At 37.6% G+C, this 20,558-nt stretch overlaps 1 protein-coding gene across 3 annotated transcripts in view; it reads right to left on the minus strand.

Moving 5' to 3' along the window:
• LOC135482089 (mitogen-activated protein kinase kinase kinase 15-like) overlaps positions 1-20,558 on the minus strand; it is a 54,098-nt gene that overhangs the window by 22,803 nt on the left and 10,737 nt on the right. For 2 of the 3 annotated variants that reach the window (XM_064761925.1, XM_064761926.1), the window contains 21 exons: positions 13,108-13,274; positions 12,371-12,593; positions 11,894-12,075; positions 10,104-10,179; positions 9,440-9,532; positions 9,012-9,118; positions 8,367-8,415; positions 7,399-7,520; positions 6,922-7,034; positions 6,352-6,511; positions 5,896-5,986; positions 5,284-5,352; positions 4,929-5,000; positions 4,451-4,539; positions 3,315-3,410; positions 2,687-2,780; positions 2,055-2,188; positions 1,607-1,734; positions 1,067-1,170; positions 568-706; positions 175-236 (listed from right to left, as the gene is read on the minus strand). In XM_064761925.1, the coding sequence (XP_064617995.1) occupies positions 175-236; positions 568-706; positions 1,067-1,170; positions 1,607-1,734; positions 2,055-2,188; positions 2,687-2,780; positions 3,315-3,410; positions 4,451-4,539; positions 4,929-5,000; positions 5,284-5,352; positions 5,896-5,986; positions 6,352-6,511; positions 6,922-7,034; positions 7,399-7,520; positions 8,367-8,415; positions 9,012-9,118; positions 9,440-9,532; positions 10,104-10,179; positions 11,894-12,075; positions 12,371-12,593; positions 13,108-13,274 (2,370 nt within the window). Of the gene's footprint in view, positions 1-174; positions 237-567; positions 707-1,066; positions 1,171-1,606; positions 1,735-2,054; positions 2,189-2,686; positions 2,781-3,314; positions 3,411-4,450; positions 4,540-4,928; positions 5,001-5,283; positions 5,353-5,895; positions 5,987-6,351; positions 6,512-6,921; positions 7,035-7,398; positions 7,521-8,366; positions 8,416-9,011; positions 9,119-9,439; positions 9,533-10,103; positions 10,180-11,893; positions 12,076-12,370; positions 12,594-13,107; positions 13,275-20,195; positions 20,273-20,558 lie in introns of those variants that run through there. The other variant, XM_064761927.1, reaches the window with a different exon arrangement.

A 20,558-nucleotide genomic window follows, 5' to 3' on the forward strand; every position in this document is an offset into this window, starting at 1 on the left:
TCAAGTGATGCATTAATGCCAAGATTTACCAATGAGTTTCCCTCACACGCCAAACCCTTTGGTTATGCCAAAGTCGAGATAACTTCACAAAATACTATGGAAATGAGATCTATGGTTAGAGGAACTATGAACACTAACATTAATAATTCAACAAGAGAAGTGATGTAATCTTACCGCTGGTCCGTACCCTCTAAACCCCTTATCTATGACCTCTGGGGCCATGTACTGTATTGTGCCTGGGGAAAATTACACCACAATCATTTACAAAGCATATAGATTCACAGAATGCTTTAGCAGGACATATGAGGAATGTTTCTACAAGAATATTAGTAAATAGCATCTTTACAAAACTAACATTATTGGCGACTACACTTTCTGGATGTTGTTACACAAAACCTGCTTTCCAAAGGATATCTACCAATCAAAAACATCCTGTTGAGATAACTGTATAATGGGTATAAGGAACATAGAGAAAACTCTGTAAATGTGCTGCAAATGACTTCCGCATCCGATGTGCTGTCGGACACAAAGTCCTTTAAATTCCAAATGTATCCAAAAAAAATTTACCTGCAAAAGTAAGCGCCCTTGGATTGATACCAGACAGCCGCTTACATGTACCAAAGTCTGAGATCTTCAACACCCCGCTGTATGTGTTCACTAGTACGTTATCTCCCTTAATGTCACGATGGACAATCTTGTTGTCATGCTGTCAAAGACAAATTATCAACAGTTTCAAATCTGGAGCATAAATATAAAAATAATTTTATAATACCCAGAAACAATATTTCTGGGTATTAAAATTAGACACTAACTACATAGATCAAACTGTCAAGTCATTATACACGTACTTAGATAGTAACAGTCCAAACCAAAATTATATATTATATGTTTTTAGAGTGTTCTATAATTGCATGTGGGTAATAAATTGAGGGCAAGAAATACCCTTAGATATGCGGGGGTGGGGGTGGGGGTTGGACATGTTGGGGAGAGGGCAGGTGAAGGGGGCTTAACATGTTAACATGCAGCCACCTATGTGTGACACAGCAAATACCCGCCCGGCACTTACCAAGTATTTCAAGCCTTCCAAAATCTGCTTGGTGTAGTAAGCAATTGTGGTTTCATTGCCTTTCAGTGGCCCCCATTTTGACCGAAGTAACTGAGATAAGCTTCCTGAAGAACACAAATGGCAAAAACTTAGACTCGGCCACGTAACGAATGAGCTCTGCATTCAGCCAGTAAGCTGTGAAGTGATTCTACTAGAGCTAACTGTTACACGTTCAGTGAAGCGTGAACATGTTTATTGGTCCTGTCCCCAGCACTTACAATCTTGTGAACACACTTCTAAAACCCCCAATGACCCCCAATTACCAACAATCACAACCAGACATAAGGAATCATGGGATACACTTTTCAAAATCAACGGCTAAACTCTAAGTGATTTACAGTACACGTACATGTATCTTCTACAACTTATACATGATGCATAAAAAATAAAAAAAACTGTGAGAAAAGTGTGCTCATCTTGAATAAACCTGCACAAAAACTGGCTTTTCTCTTCTGAATTCAAACCAGAACTGGAAAAAAGACAAGACCAGACATCACATACCTCCTGGGACTTGCTCCATGAATATCTTGAAATAGCCATCCTCACTGACAGATCCTAAATACTTCACGATGTTTTTGTGGCTGAGGCGGGAATGGAGTTTGATTTCTTCATGGAGGGGTTGAACTTCTCTATAAAATTCAAAATTTAACAATGCAAACGCTAAGATGTCAAACATTAACTTGTGGTGATAAAATATCATCTTCGTCTTGCAAATCAGCACGAGCATGATGAACAAAACTTTACGCAGGTCCAAACATTATCGCCAATGTTAATAATTTAACAATCACACTTGCACCGAGCTATTTAAGTTTCCTGCAAAATCTCAGGAATATTAAACTGTCCATAATATCAACACTTTCATTTCGAAGTTTTTAATGTTTTATTAAACTTTCATACTGGAATTTTAAATCCTTGATTTAAGACTGTACACTGTGCTGAAACCACTCACTGTATATTTTTCTCTGGCACCTCTTTGATGGCCACTCTGATCTGAGTCTTCAAACAGCGAGCTGCATACACTGTCCCATAGGTTCCTCTACCCAACACCACACGCCCTCCCTTCTCATCAGTGTCATACTCATACTGAAAATTACACAAAATTATGAAATTAATTTTCAATCTCAGTTCTAAATTCTATCCACTTTTACTTCTTTTTGCCTTATTATTTGCAAAGAGAAGCAAATCTGTTAATCGGAATAAATAAATGTCCACTATTCAAAAATATATTTCAATTCATTTCTGTTTTGACTCAAAACACTGTTATATAGTTTATTATCTTTTTCTTTTTTGTTGGGGTGGGGCGTGGGGGGTGTGGGGCACTGTTGTGATTGATACCATATTTTACACCGTAGTCAATTTTCAGCTCAACGACAGCTGTACAGTTAACTGGTGAATTTATAATGCTCTGATCATGCCACTTCCTTATGGTCCGTGTTTTCTGTGTTTCCATGTAGGGTCCAAAGATAGGCAAGACAGCATATCCTTCTAAAATTCTAAAGCTTATACCCCTTTCCAATAATGAACAAGGCTTTGGTTGAGCATATTTGCCGTGTATAGTGCATGTGTACACTGGCACCTTACCTCCAGCAACCCTCCTATAGGCTCCAAGTCCAGGTCAGATGGGTCAATACCCTGTTTGCATGCAGAGATCATCTCAGTTACCAGGTCACAGAATCTAAAATACATAAAATATAATTCAGCGTGATTACACTATTTGAATTAAATTTTCCATCCGTGAAAAAGTAACATATTTTCCTGATCCTGAGAGTTTTTCCTTATCTTAGACAGGTGCTCTGAGGCTTGGTTGGAAGGTAGGATGATATTCTGCTGGAACAAAGTCAGATTCTGCGTCAAAAGTAATATTTTAAGGCTATTTGCCTCTAACAAATTTTTAAGTGAAGTCAGAAACAATTAATTGTTAACTAATTTAATTATTATACATGTATATTATACATTATATAATGAAAAAACTTTCTCAGGTGTGATGTACACATAAGCACAAGTGGTCTTGAACAAATGTTAGACTCTACAAATGGTCACACGAGCTTCACAAAACTATTTAGTGTCAACAAGGTTCCACAAATAGTGAGATGGAATCTACAAATACTATTGCAAAGTATAGTGGTTATATTTACAAAATTAGAGAGCAAAAATACATCAGTTTCGTAGATGGTATCAATGATTAGGTTCTAAAAAATCGAAATTTTACCTAGTAGCTTGGAGTTCTGATGAGAAGAAGATGTGAAAGTCATCTGAATTCTCCTCCACATAGAGAAATACTGCCCGGTGGTCACGCTTGTACTTACTGAAACAAACAGATATATATCCTCAAATAGACTTGTTACAATCACACAACTAAGGAAAAGTAACTTGTCCAAAAGCTACAATGTTTTAGGGTTAAAAATTATAATCAGATTGTCATCCATGAATAATGACATGGTTTTCTCCCTGCTGCTTTTGTGAAGGCAACGAAATACACATAAATCAGCTACCTAACCTGTGTCAGCCTTCTCATAAGCTTGTCTTTCGTGAAATCTATACGATGAATCATTTAAACCCTAATAAAAGACAGTAACTCTAGCAAATCGTACAATTTGCTCTTCTCGGATGCCCTCCATATTTAAATTTACAATATATTAACAAGTAGAAACAGTACACAACATCCCAAATTTTAAATATGAAAACAGTAAATACGTCTACGTCCAACAGCTGAAATCGTAAACAAATAGACCAGTGTTACAACTTACTTGTTGAAATAATTTTTTTGTTAAAGATCATGAGCAAAAGGCACTATGTTATAGTATTGTTTTGCTTGCGCTAATTCCTCAAGCTTTTCGCATATGAAAGAGCAACTTTTGTTGCAATTTTTGCACATTTTTAATTTGATTTTAGAGACAAAACTACATTGGATGGGTTGGCCAATTTCAGGGCTTCACAAAAGGTGTAACTATGTCAGTCTACACAGAATAATGCCTTTAGAATAGGCTTGAATAAAAACTTTGCAAACATGCGAAAAGGTTGAAGAATTACAATAGGTGTGTAAGTTGTTTCAAGCATGACAACCCTCCATTTTAAAACTGTTTTTATGAATTTATTTATTTATTTACTTGAATCCTTTTTTACATCGTACTCAAAAATATTTCACTTATACGACAGCGGCGAGCATTATGGTAGGAGAAAAACGGGCACAGCCCGAGGGAAACCCACCACCATCCTCAGGTTGCTGGCAGACCTTCCCACGTACGGCTGGCGCTGTTTTTATGATAGTTAGAATTGTAATACAGAATCCTTGACCAGTTTATCATTTATCATTAACCCTCAAACCTGCAAATTAGACTGACTAACCTAACACCCTTTATTGTGGCACCTGGGAACATCCACTCATGGCCGAATTTGTCCTCTGGGTCAGAGATCACATGCCATAACCTTACACACTGAAATACAACAACAACAAGCTTAATATAACACTGGCACATGAATACACTGTCATATTTATAAAAATCTTTCCCAGAAACCCTCTGCTGTTCCATTTGATCCATTCACCAAAAGAAGTTGTTTTTTGTATTAATTTCTTCCATGACTAAAATGTAACTATGATACTTTTCATTCTTCCATATTCAATGCACTACAAAACTTTTACACATCAAATTAGAAATGTGATCCAATCTATTCTAATAGTCCAACCTTTACGCATGTAGAAGAGCAATTCACGATGTAATTTATTCATCATAGTCAACTGATTTAACATGAACCAGAACTGGGCTGCTCAACTTTATGGGTTAGAATTTTATCAGAACGAGCAGAAAGAAACCCCAAAACTCACATTGTCTTCTGTGTGATCATTGATCTGGACGTAGCTTGGTAAAAACACCTTTGTTGGTTCTAGAACAAGCACCTAGAAACGACAAATATCTCCACTCAATTTCTACTTCACACTGTGAAGGCGTAAAAATCACACAGTAACGTTATCTCTTCAGAGTTGTCTCCTTGACATGAGTTGCAATACAAACAGTCTGTGATTTGGGAAACGATTGCCCTGGCAAAGTTTAGCAAGAGATTCAACACCATTCACTAGTTCATAACAAAAACGACACAAGTGTTTGCCACAGGTCATTTAATAGTTAACATTTATTTTCTCAATGCCTAATAAGCATAGTTACTGGACATCAATTACTTACAGGAAAGCGGACATCTGACATATCTGTTTTTGTCGCCTCCACAAAGAAGTCCATCCAAAACAAAAATAGCTGTAAAACATCATGAAAATTTCACATAAAATCCTCTTAGAAAGTCAAATTTCTCTATCTCCTAATCTTCCAGTTTTCCAGTCACACTCAAAACTAAGTTCCAATTATTTTCTTTAACACACTGGGTTACTTTTCAGAATGATCACCTCTGTGGTACTCTGATATTACAAAGCTCCAACCAAGAATTTCCGGAGATATCCAATGGGCATGATTATTACCAGCTAAAATTTCAAAATATTGACAAACATATGAGGGAGAGATGGGCAAACCTAGACAAAAGCCTTCAACACAAGATCTTGACTCATTAGTTCTAGAGATACCATGGCCATTAAGCTACATCGAATCCTGAATAGCACAAAAAATATGAGTCCTCCAACTACCATAAAGAAAGACATAACCACTGCAGGATGGAGGACACCAGCCTGTGTTTGATTATCTCCCCTTGGCTGATAAAGATAAACACTGATCTCCAGGTTAAAACACTTGCTCTCCTCTCTTAAGCCTGGACTGGTGATGATTATACACCTCTAGTAATTTACATACCTGTTTCTCCTTTCCCATTACACCCCCATCCTCCTCTTGGACTCGGAATCCGTTGATAAGCGTGATATTACCTATGGTCGACTTGAGATACCTGGCATAACAGATCGAGTATGGAGTCAATACATGTATATTACAAACTCTTTGTTTGCAGTTAAGTTTATAAAAACAAAGATAGAATGACCATCTTGTCACTCTAGACCTTCTGTTAATTACAATCACACACTTGCAAATATGCCATGCATGAACACTGATTAACATTATTAACATATTAACATTTCCTGGAATACATTTTCAAACAGAAGAATTACCATGAATTAATGCATCAAGATGGAGCCAGTGGTGCGATGATATTCAAACATATCAGAGCAAAATAAGTGATGAGACACAGGTATTTCTTTCTTAAAAACTAGATGCGTGAACGGAGAAAGCAACTCTAAAGCAATTGCTGACACTCACCAGTTTGGGGGCTCTAATTTGAACATACACTCTGCTGCCTGTACTGCCTTCCCATAATCCTCGGCAAGAACGCTGATTTCAAAGAAGGTAGCAACATCCCAATAATCCTTCAACGATGTCAAACTTCCTTTCTTCCCAATTAAATTGTTTAGTATTAATCCTGTGAAATGGAAGGATGACAGTCATAAATCTGAGCAAATTAATAGTGAATCAATGAAATCAGTACTTTATAAATAAAGACAAAATCGGAGGTAACATCTTACATCATACAAAAATGTCTGCAAAAATCTGTTGAACTATAAATAAAAATATGACAAAATGGACAACTTTATGTTTCATTCTCTTATATATAAATTTTATCTGGAAAATTTCGCATATTGTAGAAAATTGTCAGAAATTGTACACGTGTACCCAAGTAATATGTAATAAGTTGTTCACACTGTCAGAAATTGTACATGTGTACCCAAGCAATATGTAATAAGACACATCAAGTTGTTCACACTGTCACTGACAAAACAAAATCTGGGCTCCCTGTTTTGAAACTGATTAAAAACACTAATATTATTTTACCTATCCTCTGTAACTCTGGGCATTTTGAGAATTGTTTGCCAGAAATGACTAGAAGAGTGGCGAGATTTATTCCTGCATACTCGTTTGGCTGGACATCAAAACCCTGACGATACCTGAAACACACCACGACACAAATAATTATTTATTTGATTGGTGTTTTATGCCATATTCTAGAATACTGAACATTCATCAGTATTAGTGGATGAAAAACAGAACAAAGTATCCAAATTAAAATTGCAAATAAACCGGCAACAGATGGATTTGAACCCGCAACATTGTTGTCAAGGGTTGGCAGACTTTCAGCGTGTGATACTTTTAATCACCGTTCACTCTGCCATTCGAATGAAGATGCTCAAATACAATGCAATCATTTGGTACCATAAACCAACAAAGACTTGGAACAAAAATGTCTACCCTTTTGTTCATACCTTAAAGGAGATGAAAATAATGTCTGTACAAAATCCCTATGACACCTACTTGACAATTGCATTTTCCAACGATTCCTTGTCCTGGAATTCTGACTCGACAAATTTGTCCTTGTAGATGCGGCCACACAAGCAGATCATGTCAGGAACAGGGGTTTCACACTGGTCTATAGCCTGTCAACAGAATATCAGACATCAGCCACAAAGAGCTAGATCATGGCAGGGACAGAGGTTTCACACTGGACTATAACCTGTCAACAGAATATCACACATCAGCCACAAAGAGCTAGATCATGGCAGGGACAGGGGTTTCACACTGGACTATAACCTGTCAACAGAATATCACACATCAGCCACAAAGAGCTAGATCATGGCAGGGACAGGGGTTTCACACTGGACTATAACCTGTCAATAGAATATCACACATCAGCAACAAAGAGCTAGATCATGTCAGGGACAGGGGTTTCACACTGGACTATAACCTGTTAATAGAATATCACACATCAGCCACAAAGAGCTAGATCATGTCAGGGACAGGGGTTTCACACTGGACTATAACCTGTCAATAGAATATCACACATCAGCAACAAAGAGCTAGATCATGTCAGGGACAGGGGTTTCACACTGGACTATAACCTGTTAATAGAATATCACACATCAACCACATAGAGCTAAATTTTATAAACAGGGGTTTCACACGGCTCTATTTTTTTGATTTATTTATTTGATTGGTGTTTTACACCATACTCAAGAATATTTCACTCATACAATGGCAGCCAGCATTATGGTGGGAGGAAATCGGGCAGAGCTTGGCAGAAACCCACACCATCCGCAGGTTGCTGTAAGACCTTCCCACGTACAGACACTGCTCTATAGGCTGTCAACAGAATATCAAGCATTGGCAACAACTATCAAGATTATGTCAGGCACAGGGATTTCACACTGGTCTATGGACTTTCAATGGAATATCAGACATCCTCAACAAACAGCTGGAACAGTTAGAACGTTGATCTTACTTACCCTTAATATCACGGCCAAAGCTTTGTCTCTATCTCCACCATTGTTTCTTCTGGAAGCACAAAACATGTATTTACTTTAAATGTGAAAGTCACATCCATCAGCATGCACATATTACTCCTGTATGTGTGCTTCAGGACTTTCAGGTTTCAATAATCAGGCCAAGCTAACCACAACAACAACAAATCCACACTACATTAACAAAGATCAATATGCTCAAGACAAGATTTACCGTAAAAAAAAACTAAAGAGAACTGTTCCCTTCTTATCCCAGTTATCTTTGAAAAATAAAACATTTGAAGTTTTTTGTGAATTAACTACTTGTTACTGTAAAAGTCACCACCATACTAAAGTGAAGAATGCCACATTGATTTCTGCACTTGTATAAACAAGATTTTTGGGGCCTCCATGGTCAAGGTGGTTGGCTTGCCAGCGCGGCGCAATGACCCAGGAGCCGCTCAACAAAGTGGCACATGGGAAGGTCTGCCAGCTACCTGTGGATGGCCGTGGTTTTCCCCTAAAGGCTCTGTCTGGTTTCCTCCAACCATAATGCTGGCCGCCTTTATGGTGAAATATTCTTGAGTATAGTGAAAAACACCAATCAAATAAATAAATAATAAATAAATAAAATCAGATTTTCACACATACCTATTAAGAGCAAAGGCGTATAAATGCTGAATTGTCACCAGATCTGCTACTTTATTATTGGGGATCTTTGCCAATTCTTCCACTAAGGTAACCATTGCATTGTAATCCTGAAAACAGCAACATGAAAGCCTTTAAGTGATTTACATACTGAATATAACTACCTTTGATAGCCTTTTCTCCTCCTACTAATTAAGCAAAGGCATAAGAATCAGTTTATAGTTGCAACAACAAAATACCACATTTGGCCTTTATTTCATTATTAATTAATGATTACTGATTTCCTCACTGTGTAACTTGGCTGAAAATGACATCTTATTAAATTAATTATACACCTTTTAACAATACAGAGATCTTTACAGGTGCAATTTCAAACTATGCGTCACTTTTTGGGCAATCTATATATCAGGTTATTGCTAGAAGATCCCTACCTGTATTTCTCTATATGAAATGAGTATATTCAAAATCACATCAAAAGCCAGTAGTTGAGGATCGTCCAGCCTGTGACGCAATGCCTTTAATGCCTACAAAAAAAAAAAAAAACCATAAAACATGAAAGCTGTAAAGTGTATACATTCACATTAAACCATCACTTCCATTCAGTTTTTATATCAGTTGATGTGCTGTTAAGATTCATGACTGAGAAATTACTGGTTTAAACAAAGACAAATTCTTAATTCCAAATCTATACTGAATGGTTATCATATACCAACTAGGGCATAGCCCATTTACAGTACATGTAATGCATATCTGCCACAACAAATGTAAATCCCATCATACAGAATTCATTCCATCGCTAAAGAATAATCATAAAACCATTTTGGGATCTCACAATTGTTGGTTAGTTTATAAATCCAGGATGCTGATGCCATTGTCGACTGACGAGAGTTCTGACATCATAACTGCCTAACTTGCGCACTCAGTTTTCGATGCTCCAGATTTAACTTCCTTGGATCTTCACAAATACACCTGGCAAGTGTGTTTGTGATGTCGACTAGATGAACGATTGTGAAAAAAAAAAACAAAGCACTGACTCTCACTCATACACATATACACATATTTATCTGCTTAAAGTTGAAGATGAAAAAAGTTCACCTTTCCTAAGTCATCTCCCTTCAGGTTTTCCCGTGCCTTCCGCAAATCATTGAGAAATCGTTCCTTGACATGGGCGCTGAAATGCATACATTGTACAGGTTGAGTATTACATATACATAAAAAGAATTAATTTCTGGCTATAATGCTGGGTAAACTGACTAACAGTACACATGTCCAAGATCAGATAATCACACTGCTTTCTCACACTGACCAGCAAATCATGTATCCATATCTGTGCTGAAATAGTTTATTTATTTGAAAATATTTACTGCTTTTGTTTTGTGACGGTCTTCCAGTTTATACGAGGGCGTACCTGACAAATTTCCTGATTGAAACCCACAGACAAAGTTGCCAAAGCCAGACTTCACCACTAAGGCACGAAATTTGCAAGAATCCTACATTTAATAAGGTACTGGTCCAATGGACCAGCAGAAAATAAAATTTCTTAGAGAATAAATCTTTGTCTTATTTAGAAAGGAGGGTGTAAAAATTATCAGGTGATCAAAAATTTCAAAGAAACCTCCAATACCACCACAAGCATCAGCAGCGAACCTTTCAAGCTTTGTGGGGTCGTGGTAGGCCATTGTTATGAGGACGTAATCCATACTATGACTTGTATGTGGTATCAGAATTTGAAATAGGCGTCCACCAAAAATGATAAACAATCTTCGTTTGTCATTAGCAAGTTTGTTTTTGACTATCTCATGCAAAATCAGAACACAAATCTTTTTGCGTCAGGATGAGTAAACGTAAGTGAACAACTCGAACTCGGAGAATCCTGGTCCCAGTGTCCACTTTGACTTTTGGTTTAAATTAAAACCGCACTATCTCATTAGTCAAGGACCCGACCGTTGCAGTGAGGAATGGCTTCAATGGTCTGAGCCAAGTATTAGGTTTATGTTTAGGTCAAATTAAAACTTTTAGATCTTTTGCAAGCATAACACAATAAAATGACTGAAATTTTGAAATGTATGGATTATGTACGCACTGACCAGCACTCTTTTGCTTAGTATTTCTGAGCCCACAATGTACAACTGACCTGCACACTTTTGCTCAGTATTTCTGAGCCCACAATGTACAACTGATCTGCACACTTTTGCTCAGCATTTCTGAGCCCACAACAACTGACCTGCACACTTTTGCTCAGTATTTCTGGGCCCACAATGTACAACTGACCTGTGCACTTAAGCTCAGTATATCCGAGCCCACAATGTACAACTGACCTGCACACTTTTGCTCAGTATTTCTGAGCCCACAATGTACACCTGACTTGCACACTTTTGCTCAATATTTCTGAGCCCACAATGTACAACTGACCTGCACACTTTTACTCAGTATTTCTGAGCCCACAATGTACAACTGACCTGCACACTTTTGCTTAGTATTTCTGAGCCCACAATGTACAACTGACCTGTGCACTTTAGCTCAGTATTTCTAAGCCCACAATGTACAACTGACAAGCACACTTTTGCTCATTATTTTCAAGCCCACAATGTACAACTGATCTGCACACTTTTGCTCAGTATTTCTGAGCCCACAGTGTGCAACTGACCTGCGCACACATTTTGCTCAGTCTATCTGAGCCCACAATGTACAACTGACCTGCACACTTTTGCTCAGTATTTCTGAGCCCACAATGTGCAACTGACCTGCGCACATTTGCTCAGTATTTCTGAGCCCACAATGTACAACTGATCTGCACACTTTTGCTCAGTATTTCTAAATCCACAATGTGCAACTGACCTGTGCACTTTTGCTCAGTATTTCTGGGCCCATACTGTACTACTGACCTGCTGTCTTGGTCAACCTCCTTGAGGGCCTTCCGGAGTTTGGCGTGTAATGTGGGTCCCCCTTCAGCACTCCCAGCCTCAGGGACAGCCCTCAGTCCTGGGGGGCAGCTGTCTGTGACCACACATACCCCGTCTCCATCCAGTTTATATGGCAAGAATGTAGAACCATTGTTACAGGACAGCTAAAAACAAAAAATCAAGCATAACAATTTAACATCTGTAACATTACATGACTACCGATTCTATACAGATATAGGTCAATATCTACTTTTCAAGAAAAAAGCAATCAGCCAAAACTACAAGTATGCGTATATGTGCAAATAAAAAAGTCAATATTATTTTTTTTTTATAGCAGAAGTAGCAAAACACAGGTCTGCAAGTTGGAAGACATGGGCTTCCACTTATCTGTGTGTTTGTTCTTTTGCACAGCTGTTATTAAATATTTTCACTACGTAATGTAGGCCATGAGTAGCTCACCCTGAGAGAGAGCGTGAGTTCAGGCTCCGTGTCATGTAGCAGGATGATGTTGTACTTCATCCCCATGGACTCGCGCACTCCCAGGTGGTAGAAGAGCGGAGAGCGCTGGACGCTAACTGACAGATCCACGATGACCACGTCGGCATTGTAGAAGAGGTCCAGGACGGCCGTCTCTCCAAAGTCCAGCTTTTCAAACAACACCTGCTCCAGTTGTGCTTTTGCACTGATCAATATGATAGGACGTGATGTTATTCATCAACCCCCTCATGACATTCAAATAATCACATTTCTTCACAGCAAAATTTACATTTCAGTTAAAATTAACAAACTAATCCAAATAAAACTAATCTAGTTGTCCAAATCCATACTGACTAGGGCCATTAACTTCTTTGAGGTTACTTTACAGTTCTATGTTATACAAGTAAGCACGAACTCTGAAAAAATAGACAATATTTTTGACCAAAAATTAAATACAAATTTTACCTGGACATTTATATAGTTTGTAATACATGGACATGCTGGCATTTTGCATCAAAAACATTTTTTGCTCATTCCTGAAAAAACTTTCTCTGGGAGCTACACATAGATATTACATGTACATGTATAAGCTGCTCGAAGTAATTTCTTCTGGTTTTACAAGAGAAGCACGTGGCCGTACAGCTCTAAAAGTCCAAACTTTCTCAACTAAAAGCCACTGAATCCAAGTACTTATCGTGGTAATCCACTGAGAGACTTACAACTGGCATGATTTGAGGATATCTGCGCGGGCAGTCTTCCGTGCCGCGATGTCTGCGGAAATGATTTTAGTAGGCTCATCGATATCTGAGCTTTCTGTTCCTTCCACATCAATCACGTACACTACTTTCATAATTTTCTCAGCAGTCTGCACCCTCGCCAAGCATGCCTGTCAAACAAGTAAACAATCAGCTGAAATTTACATATAGGTTACCTTTACAAGGTACAGCAAAAAGCTCTAAAACAACTGATTGAAAGTTTTTGATTTTATGAGTCATCTCTAATTGGCCTTTCTACAGAAAAACAACACATCCTGGACATTACTTTTATAAACTTAATTAGCATATGCATAAATTTACATGAACTTCACTTCTATAATACAAATGTATTCATTCAAAAAAATCAGAAATGGAGTATATGTATATATTTTTGGAAATACTCCATCCACATAAAATCAGTTGCCATGGTTACCAGAAACCATGGCGTAAAACACCAAAAATGTTATAGATAGGTATAGCATTTTTAAACACATCAGGGAAAAAATTTTTATTTGTAGACTTGTATTATCCGCAGAATCACTGCAATGTCAAACCCCTGTACACTGATCAGAATAAAAATAATCATGTAGTATATTTCAAGGGCCAATATCAGATTAGTGAAAACAACACGGAGAACAACTGAATCAGAACACACATGCTTATACAATGCAAACTAAACAAACGTAAATCTAATATCAAAGCACTGAAATCATAAATACAGGCTGTCTGAAAAAATTAGGTACGCTTAACTTTATATGTCTGACAGTCAAATAGTTTATTTCCCAGTTCCCTCAGAAAAAAAATCTTAATGATATGTAAAAGTATTAAACACCACAACCAGACTGAAGTGCTACATGTGCAAAACAATGAAAGAGTGTTAGATAACAGTTCAGATTTACTACATTAAGTCTGATGGGTCAGTGCTCAGTTACTGATATTCATTTATTCACGATACAAGATATTGGGTATCTGAAGTTTCTGGGTTAGGAGAAAACCAGATGGAGTCCAAAGGAAACCTGGCAGGAGCCAGATGAAACCAGATGGGGTCCAAAGGAAACCTGGCAGGAGCCAGATGAAACCAGATGGGGTCCAAAGGAAACCTGGCAGGAGCCAGATGAAACCAGATGGGGTCCAAAGGAAACCGGGCAGGAGCAAGATGAAACCAGATGGGACCCTGAAGAAACCAGACACAGCCTAGAGCAAACCTGACAATTTTTTCCGACATGTATGTGTACGTTGTGTCAGAATGTGTCCTAGTTTTAATGCAGTAAAACTATCTCAAACTGCTATGATGCATACATTTAGGTTGTATTCCAAAAGCCCATATCCTGTGTTAAAAGTTCACATTTAATGGGACATTTTTTTTCATTGTAACACGATTCAGTACAGCACAACCACAAGTGTGTGCCCTGAATTTCCACTGAGTCGTTGTTGCATGCATCTATATATATGTATACTACCTAGTTAACCCTCATATAATACACATGGTAGGAAGATTTGTCTGCAAACAGATGAAGGAGGTGTTATGTCAGAGTATATCACAACTCCAGTTGTTTCCTGTTTCATTGTTTTAAAAGGTATCTTATGACCGTGAACAAGCATACTAGTACATATGCTTTGTACACAATTTTTTTTTTATATCTAAAACAGGGTGTTCAACGTTTTTCCCCATGCTGAAATAATTGAGAGCAGGAGTTCCGTAGTGATTGTATATACATGTATATGTTTGTAAGTTGGCACGCATGTAACCAGTCTTGGCTGATAAAGCTTTAGATATTTACACCCAACGCAATAGTATGCCATCAGAGCCATGGTTTGTGCATTCAGAAAGACCCCAGATAGTCCACCCAGCAAAATGAGCACATGTAGGTAGATGTTACATTTAGTTTCACTTCTGCAGCTCATGCTATATGACTGCACACAAAGGCATGTAAAGGTGTAAAGTCTCTGTGTTACAGATGTTATGGCCATAGTCCTGCAGAACCTCCATATATGCCTGCAGCGCGTGTGATCTCTGTGAATCCAGACTACTCCAGTCAAAATGCCAGCGAACAAGCTCAGTAGACCAGCAACAATACATCTACCATGTTTACACTGTAGCAAGTCCATTGTCTCTTTATGCACATACACTACCATGTAACATCTAATACACCATATACACACAGTGTGCAACCATACTGTATGCCCAGATGCACACAAATTAACTCGTACAGTAATGTTGACATAAACAATAGTTCACATATCAGTAATCTGTAGGTTAACAAATTAATACTGAAGTCAACATGGTTTTCTTAAATGGGTGTGATCATTTATGATAAGTTATTTGATGGGAGTTTTATGTTCATACTCAAAAATATTGCATGCATGATACGATGTCTGCCAGCACTAGGTTGATAGAAAACTGAGCAGAGCCCAGGGGAAACCCACAACCATCTGCAAGTTGCTGGCAGACCTTCCCATGTATGACCATTGAGGAAGCCAGCATGAGCTGGACTTAAACTCACACAACACTCCAAAATCTGTACAACGTGCTGAAAAATCATAAAGCTGTGCTTAAAATTTAATTACAAGTACGTCAAAATCCCATTCCCAGAGAAAATTTGCCTTGATGATTTGTTGTTACATGTATATGTAATTAACGTCTCTGTTTATTACTGTAATGATTGTGGCTTGGGGCTTGATACGTGTAATATTAGCTCTATGGGGCTATGTTTATGTAATCTTTCTACATAAACATAATCCCATAGAGCTAGTTTACTATGGACTATATTAGTGTAATAATAAAAAAACAACTGTTCCTGATGACCTACGCATAAGCAATGCCACAATAAGTTTGTTTAAAGGGCATGAAAGATATCGTCGTTTGACTTACATGTCATTAGATACGTATAAATAAGCAAATGTCAGATAAATAATATTCGTGATATTGAGTGATCAGGGCCCAGTTTCGCAAAGTGTCATACAACATTCTATTATAGTGCATTTCTCGTAAGATATTTTGTACATCACTATTACTATACCATTGTCCTTTGTGGAACTAGGCCCAGGTTCCCAAAAAGTTGCATGTGGAGGTAAGCTGTACCATTTAGGACTAGGAAAGATTTCTTAGAGAGTGGAAATGTTAACATGTAACCCAGCACCCACACACCAAAAACAAGAACAAAGTGTGACACAAAGGAAGTAGAAAGAGGAACAGCTAAAACAACACTGATGGTGGAGTATATACCCGGCGAACGACTGACGGCACCCGATCTCGCATGGGTGTGGCAAAGAGTGACAATTCCATTATGAGGAAGCTGCAGGATAAAATAAGCGAATTAAGCAATAAGCAGAAGCAACAGTAAGCAAAAAATAGCAAAGCAATGCATAATAAATCAGCCAACAGAAGCAAATAACGTTGCACATGTTAAGCAAAGCAGAGGGAAAATATCTGTTTGTTACACCCAAATTAACAAAGGTTTGGCTTCTGCAAAGTGTTGTGTCAAAAATGCATCGCCTAACAGAACAATGTCAACTTTTTTTTTTTAAGACATTAAACTGCAAACCGGATTTTTTTGACTCCTGACAAAGACAGAAACAAAAAAAATATTAAAAATTTTAATTTCTAAGAAAAAATATGTTTGTGTTATTATCAATAAGACGGATATTAATACTATGACTCAGATGTATTCAAGGGGCCTCCGTGGCTCAGTTAGTTAGCGCGCAAGTGGAGCGTAATGACCCAGGATCCTCGCACCAATATGGTCGCTGTGACTTCGAGTCCAGCTCATGCTGGCTTCCTCTCCGGCTGTAAGTGGCCAGGTCTGTCAGCAACCTGTGGATGGTTGTGGGTTTCCCCTGGGCTGTGCCCGGTTTCCTCCCACCATAATGTTGGCTGCCATCGTATAAGTGAAATATTCTTGAGTACAGCATAAAACACCAAACAAACAAACAAACAAACAGATGTATTCACTTAGCAATGTGGGATATCTCCAAACAATAAAAATGTATTTTTGAGTGTTTCATATCTGAAGAACAACAGTATGTGTATAAAAATGTTAAGTAAAGTACCTTATAGGTACTAAGTACTAATTGTGTACACCCACTTCAGTTATTCACAGTCAAACAGGCTTAAAGCAAGCTTAACAACAAAAGTAATCTGTGAAAACTATGTCATCCTTCAGAAAGAAGAATATACAAACTAAAATCTAGTGCACACGGACAACATTTTATGTCGAAAATCAGATTTTCTGATCCCAGTATCAAATGATCTGGAATATCATTTACCTGCACATGAGTAACATTTGCTGTCCATTTTTGAAGATTCCAACGGCGAAAGACGGTCACTTGATACATTCAAGGTCATGTGACCCCAAAAAGTTGCCAGTTTCCACTTTGCATGTACTCACATGACATTTCCACAGATGCTGATTGGTTGATGTAGATGACAACGATGTCACACTATCCAGATTGTTGCAGTTATCCACACACAAGTAAATTTCAAGGAGTAAAATCTTGTTTTCGACAACAAATGTTGTCCATATGCACGGGGTTTGTGTAACATATTGTGCTGGGAAGCGGAGCTCTTCCGCATTACTTTTCAAGACAATAGAATGGCACAAGATCATGCAGGATGTAAATTAGGTTTTATGTATTCTTGTGCACAGTGAAAAAACATAATAACCCTTGTAAAACGGAAAAGAAAAATAATACACTTCTTGAATATGAAACCCAGTATTAATAGAAACAATACATTTCAGCTCCAACAAGTATAGGAAAGAACTGAGAGGGTGGGAAATGCTGAGATTATTCCTAGCTGACAGTACACTTTTATTACCTAGTAAATTACCAGTATTAACGATTTGAGACTTCCCTGGCCCCTTCTGCATACATGGGGGCTGAAGAGGTTAATACATAACAGTTTGACCAGTCAGGGCTAAGTACTGATGCCTGTGGAAACTGCAGCTGTCAACAACTATGATATAAGACACAGCACACAGGTCTACTATTGAACTTCATGCCAAAGGTGACCTTCAGGTTAAGCCTGGACAGTGAATGAAACATATGTGCTTACCACACCTGTAACAGTTAGGGTATATGGCAATTAACCTGTTTCCACATTGCTGACATATGTTACATGTTCTCATCTGGAAAGTTACTTGGTCTAGAAGTTTTACACTTGTAATATGGTAAAAATACAGATTAGAACAGCTTGGGAAATCTGTTCACTTCCATTACAAACATTTTCAAGTAACTTTGAAAATTACTATATTTTTTTTTTATTTCAAAATTTGGTAATATACTACAAGTGCATGATTTTGTTCCCTTTTCAAATTGTTGGTGGGGAGGGGGTTGCTGGGCGGGGAAAGACAGGAGGGGCAAGGATGGGAGGGGGTGGTAACTTCAGTAACATCTTCAGCTTTATATGTTCTTACGAGTATATTACTGTCAATGATGAAAAAGTTTCACTCTGACAAAACAATTACAACAATTAATAAAGTCATGAATCTAATCAATAGTAAAGACAATTTGATCTTTATCATTCAGATTAGGAACAATATGATTTCTTAAAACCCACTATCACATCAAATCTTCGTCATAAATGTATTTAATTGCCCTTGATAAGAAACGTGCATGTTTCATGTAATTACTGGTAATCACCATCATTTAATTCAATTAAACAGTATTATGTATTCAGTATTTTTGTGCATCATGAATAGGAGACGAATCAGTGCAATCTCTTTAGGAATGATATATGATAACATTAACTTACCTAAATGAGGTTTACGATGATGTAACTGAAAAGTGACTGTGTGTATGACATTATGCTATGTACATTTTGAAGATATCATCTTATTGGATTTGTGGTTCAAAAATACACGAAATAAATAGTTGATGTTAAGTTATCACAAACATTCCATACAAAGAAAAAAAAAAAGCTGATCTCACAACACTCAGATTGTTTACATATTACTTACAGTCAGAATGCTCTCGCATGAATCATACAACTGTTTACAGCGCCAGATCTTTGGGCCACATAAAGACCGGCCACAATATTAGCAAGATTACTAACATTTTGATTCCACATCATGTCACAGTGATATCCCCCATGAAAACGATTGTTCTTTATTTCAGTATTAATATAAAGTGATGTTTTATTTCACACCTTATGATAACCTTAACAATGTTCATTTTAATATTCTGCTGGATTTCTATAATGCTACATGATAAATATTGTAATCATTTAAGACCAAATGGACATTTAAAATCTGAAATTGTATCAATTCACATCATCAGCTCTCATCATCAGCTGCAGGCAAAAGAACCATGGCACAGGGCTACAAGGTCTTGAAAAAAAAATGCTTCCTGCCTTTATATAGCTGATATGGTACATCTGGCATATTGTATCCCAGGGCACATTTTCAAGTTGTGCAAGGGAATATTTTACGTGAACAGGTAGGTGTTGGTGTTGATGACAGGTGATGAGTGAGTGAGATAACAGTTTACTTTAGGCTGAATTCAAAGTAACTTTCAAAGTTAAAACTACAAAACAACATTTTACGAAATCCAAAGTACTGTTGAGATTTTGCCACTTATAGTTTAAAACTGAACTGGGACAGTAAATAATGGCCAGATTTGCCCGATTCAAAGTGGCTGAATATAATATAATAATTTTTCTGGGCATGTATCTTTGTAGGTTATATCCTGGATGAACTGTTAACTCTTGATACATCTTTACTTATAGGCTACTTATTCAGGCAGGTCTGAGTTCTTCATAGACTCACGCTAAAATGGATAATGACATAAGCTGTGCAGGGACTTTAACAGCATTGTTTACAAGATCCTGCATGGCCAGCATATCCCTGGGTATGCTAATTTGTTTTCGAGGTTAACTGAAAACAAGTTATCATACAGTAAACAGGCTAGCCACGCTCTTCAAAATGAGATAGACTGTAGATCTGCGGGATGCATGCAGCAAGTAAAGCAGACGATGCCAGTGCATCACCAAAGCTAGTGGTCAACGCCTCCTGAAATAAAGCAATCTAACACTGTTGTAATCAGAGATACCTTACCCAACAAAAGTAAACGCATCCTAGAGAAATAAAGTTCGAGTTTGTAGACAACCTTCGACGCACATATCAACTCGTCAATTGTGGGCAACTGCCACTGTTTCGTATCTAAACTTTCAAAAATATTCCTTAATATACATAAATGTTCGCTAAACTTAACATTCTACCATAATTTTTATTCTACTTGACTATTTTGTTTCGATAATAACTCTGATTTTCTTTTAATTGCGCTAAAATAAATGAGCAAATGTGGCTTAGCCACGCAAACGCTCTCCTGCCTCAGGGTATTTTCGTGTCAAGGGCAAAACCGTGACCTTAGACATACAATTTAAAGGCAGCTCAGCTGACACAGAAAAAACTGCCGAC

The sequence above is a fragment of the Liolophura sinensis genome, chromosome 1 (assembly GCF_032854445.1).
Source record: "Liolophura sinensis isolate JHLJ2023 chromosome 1, CUHK_Ljap_v2, whole genome shotgun sequence".
Lineage (NCBI taxonomy): Eukaryota > Metazoa > Mollusca > Polyplacophora > Chitonida > Chitonidae > Liolophura > Liolophura sinensis.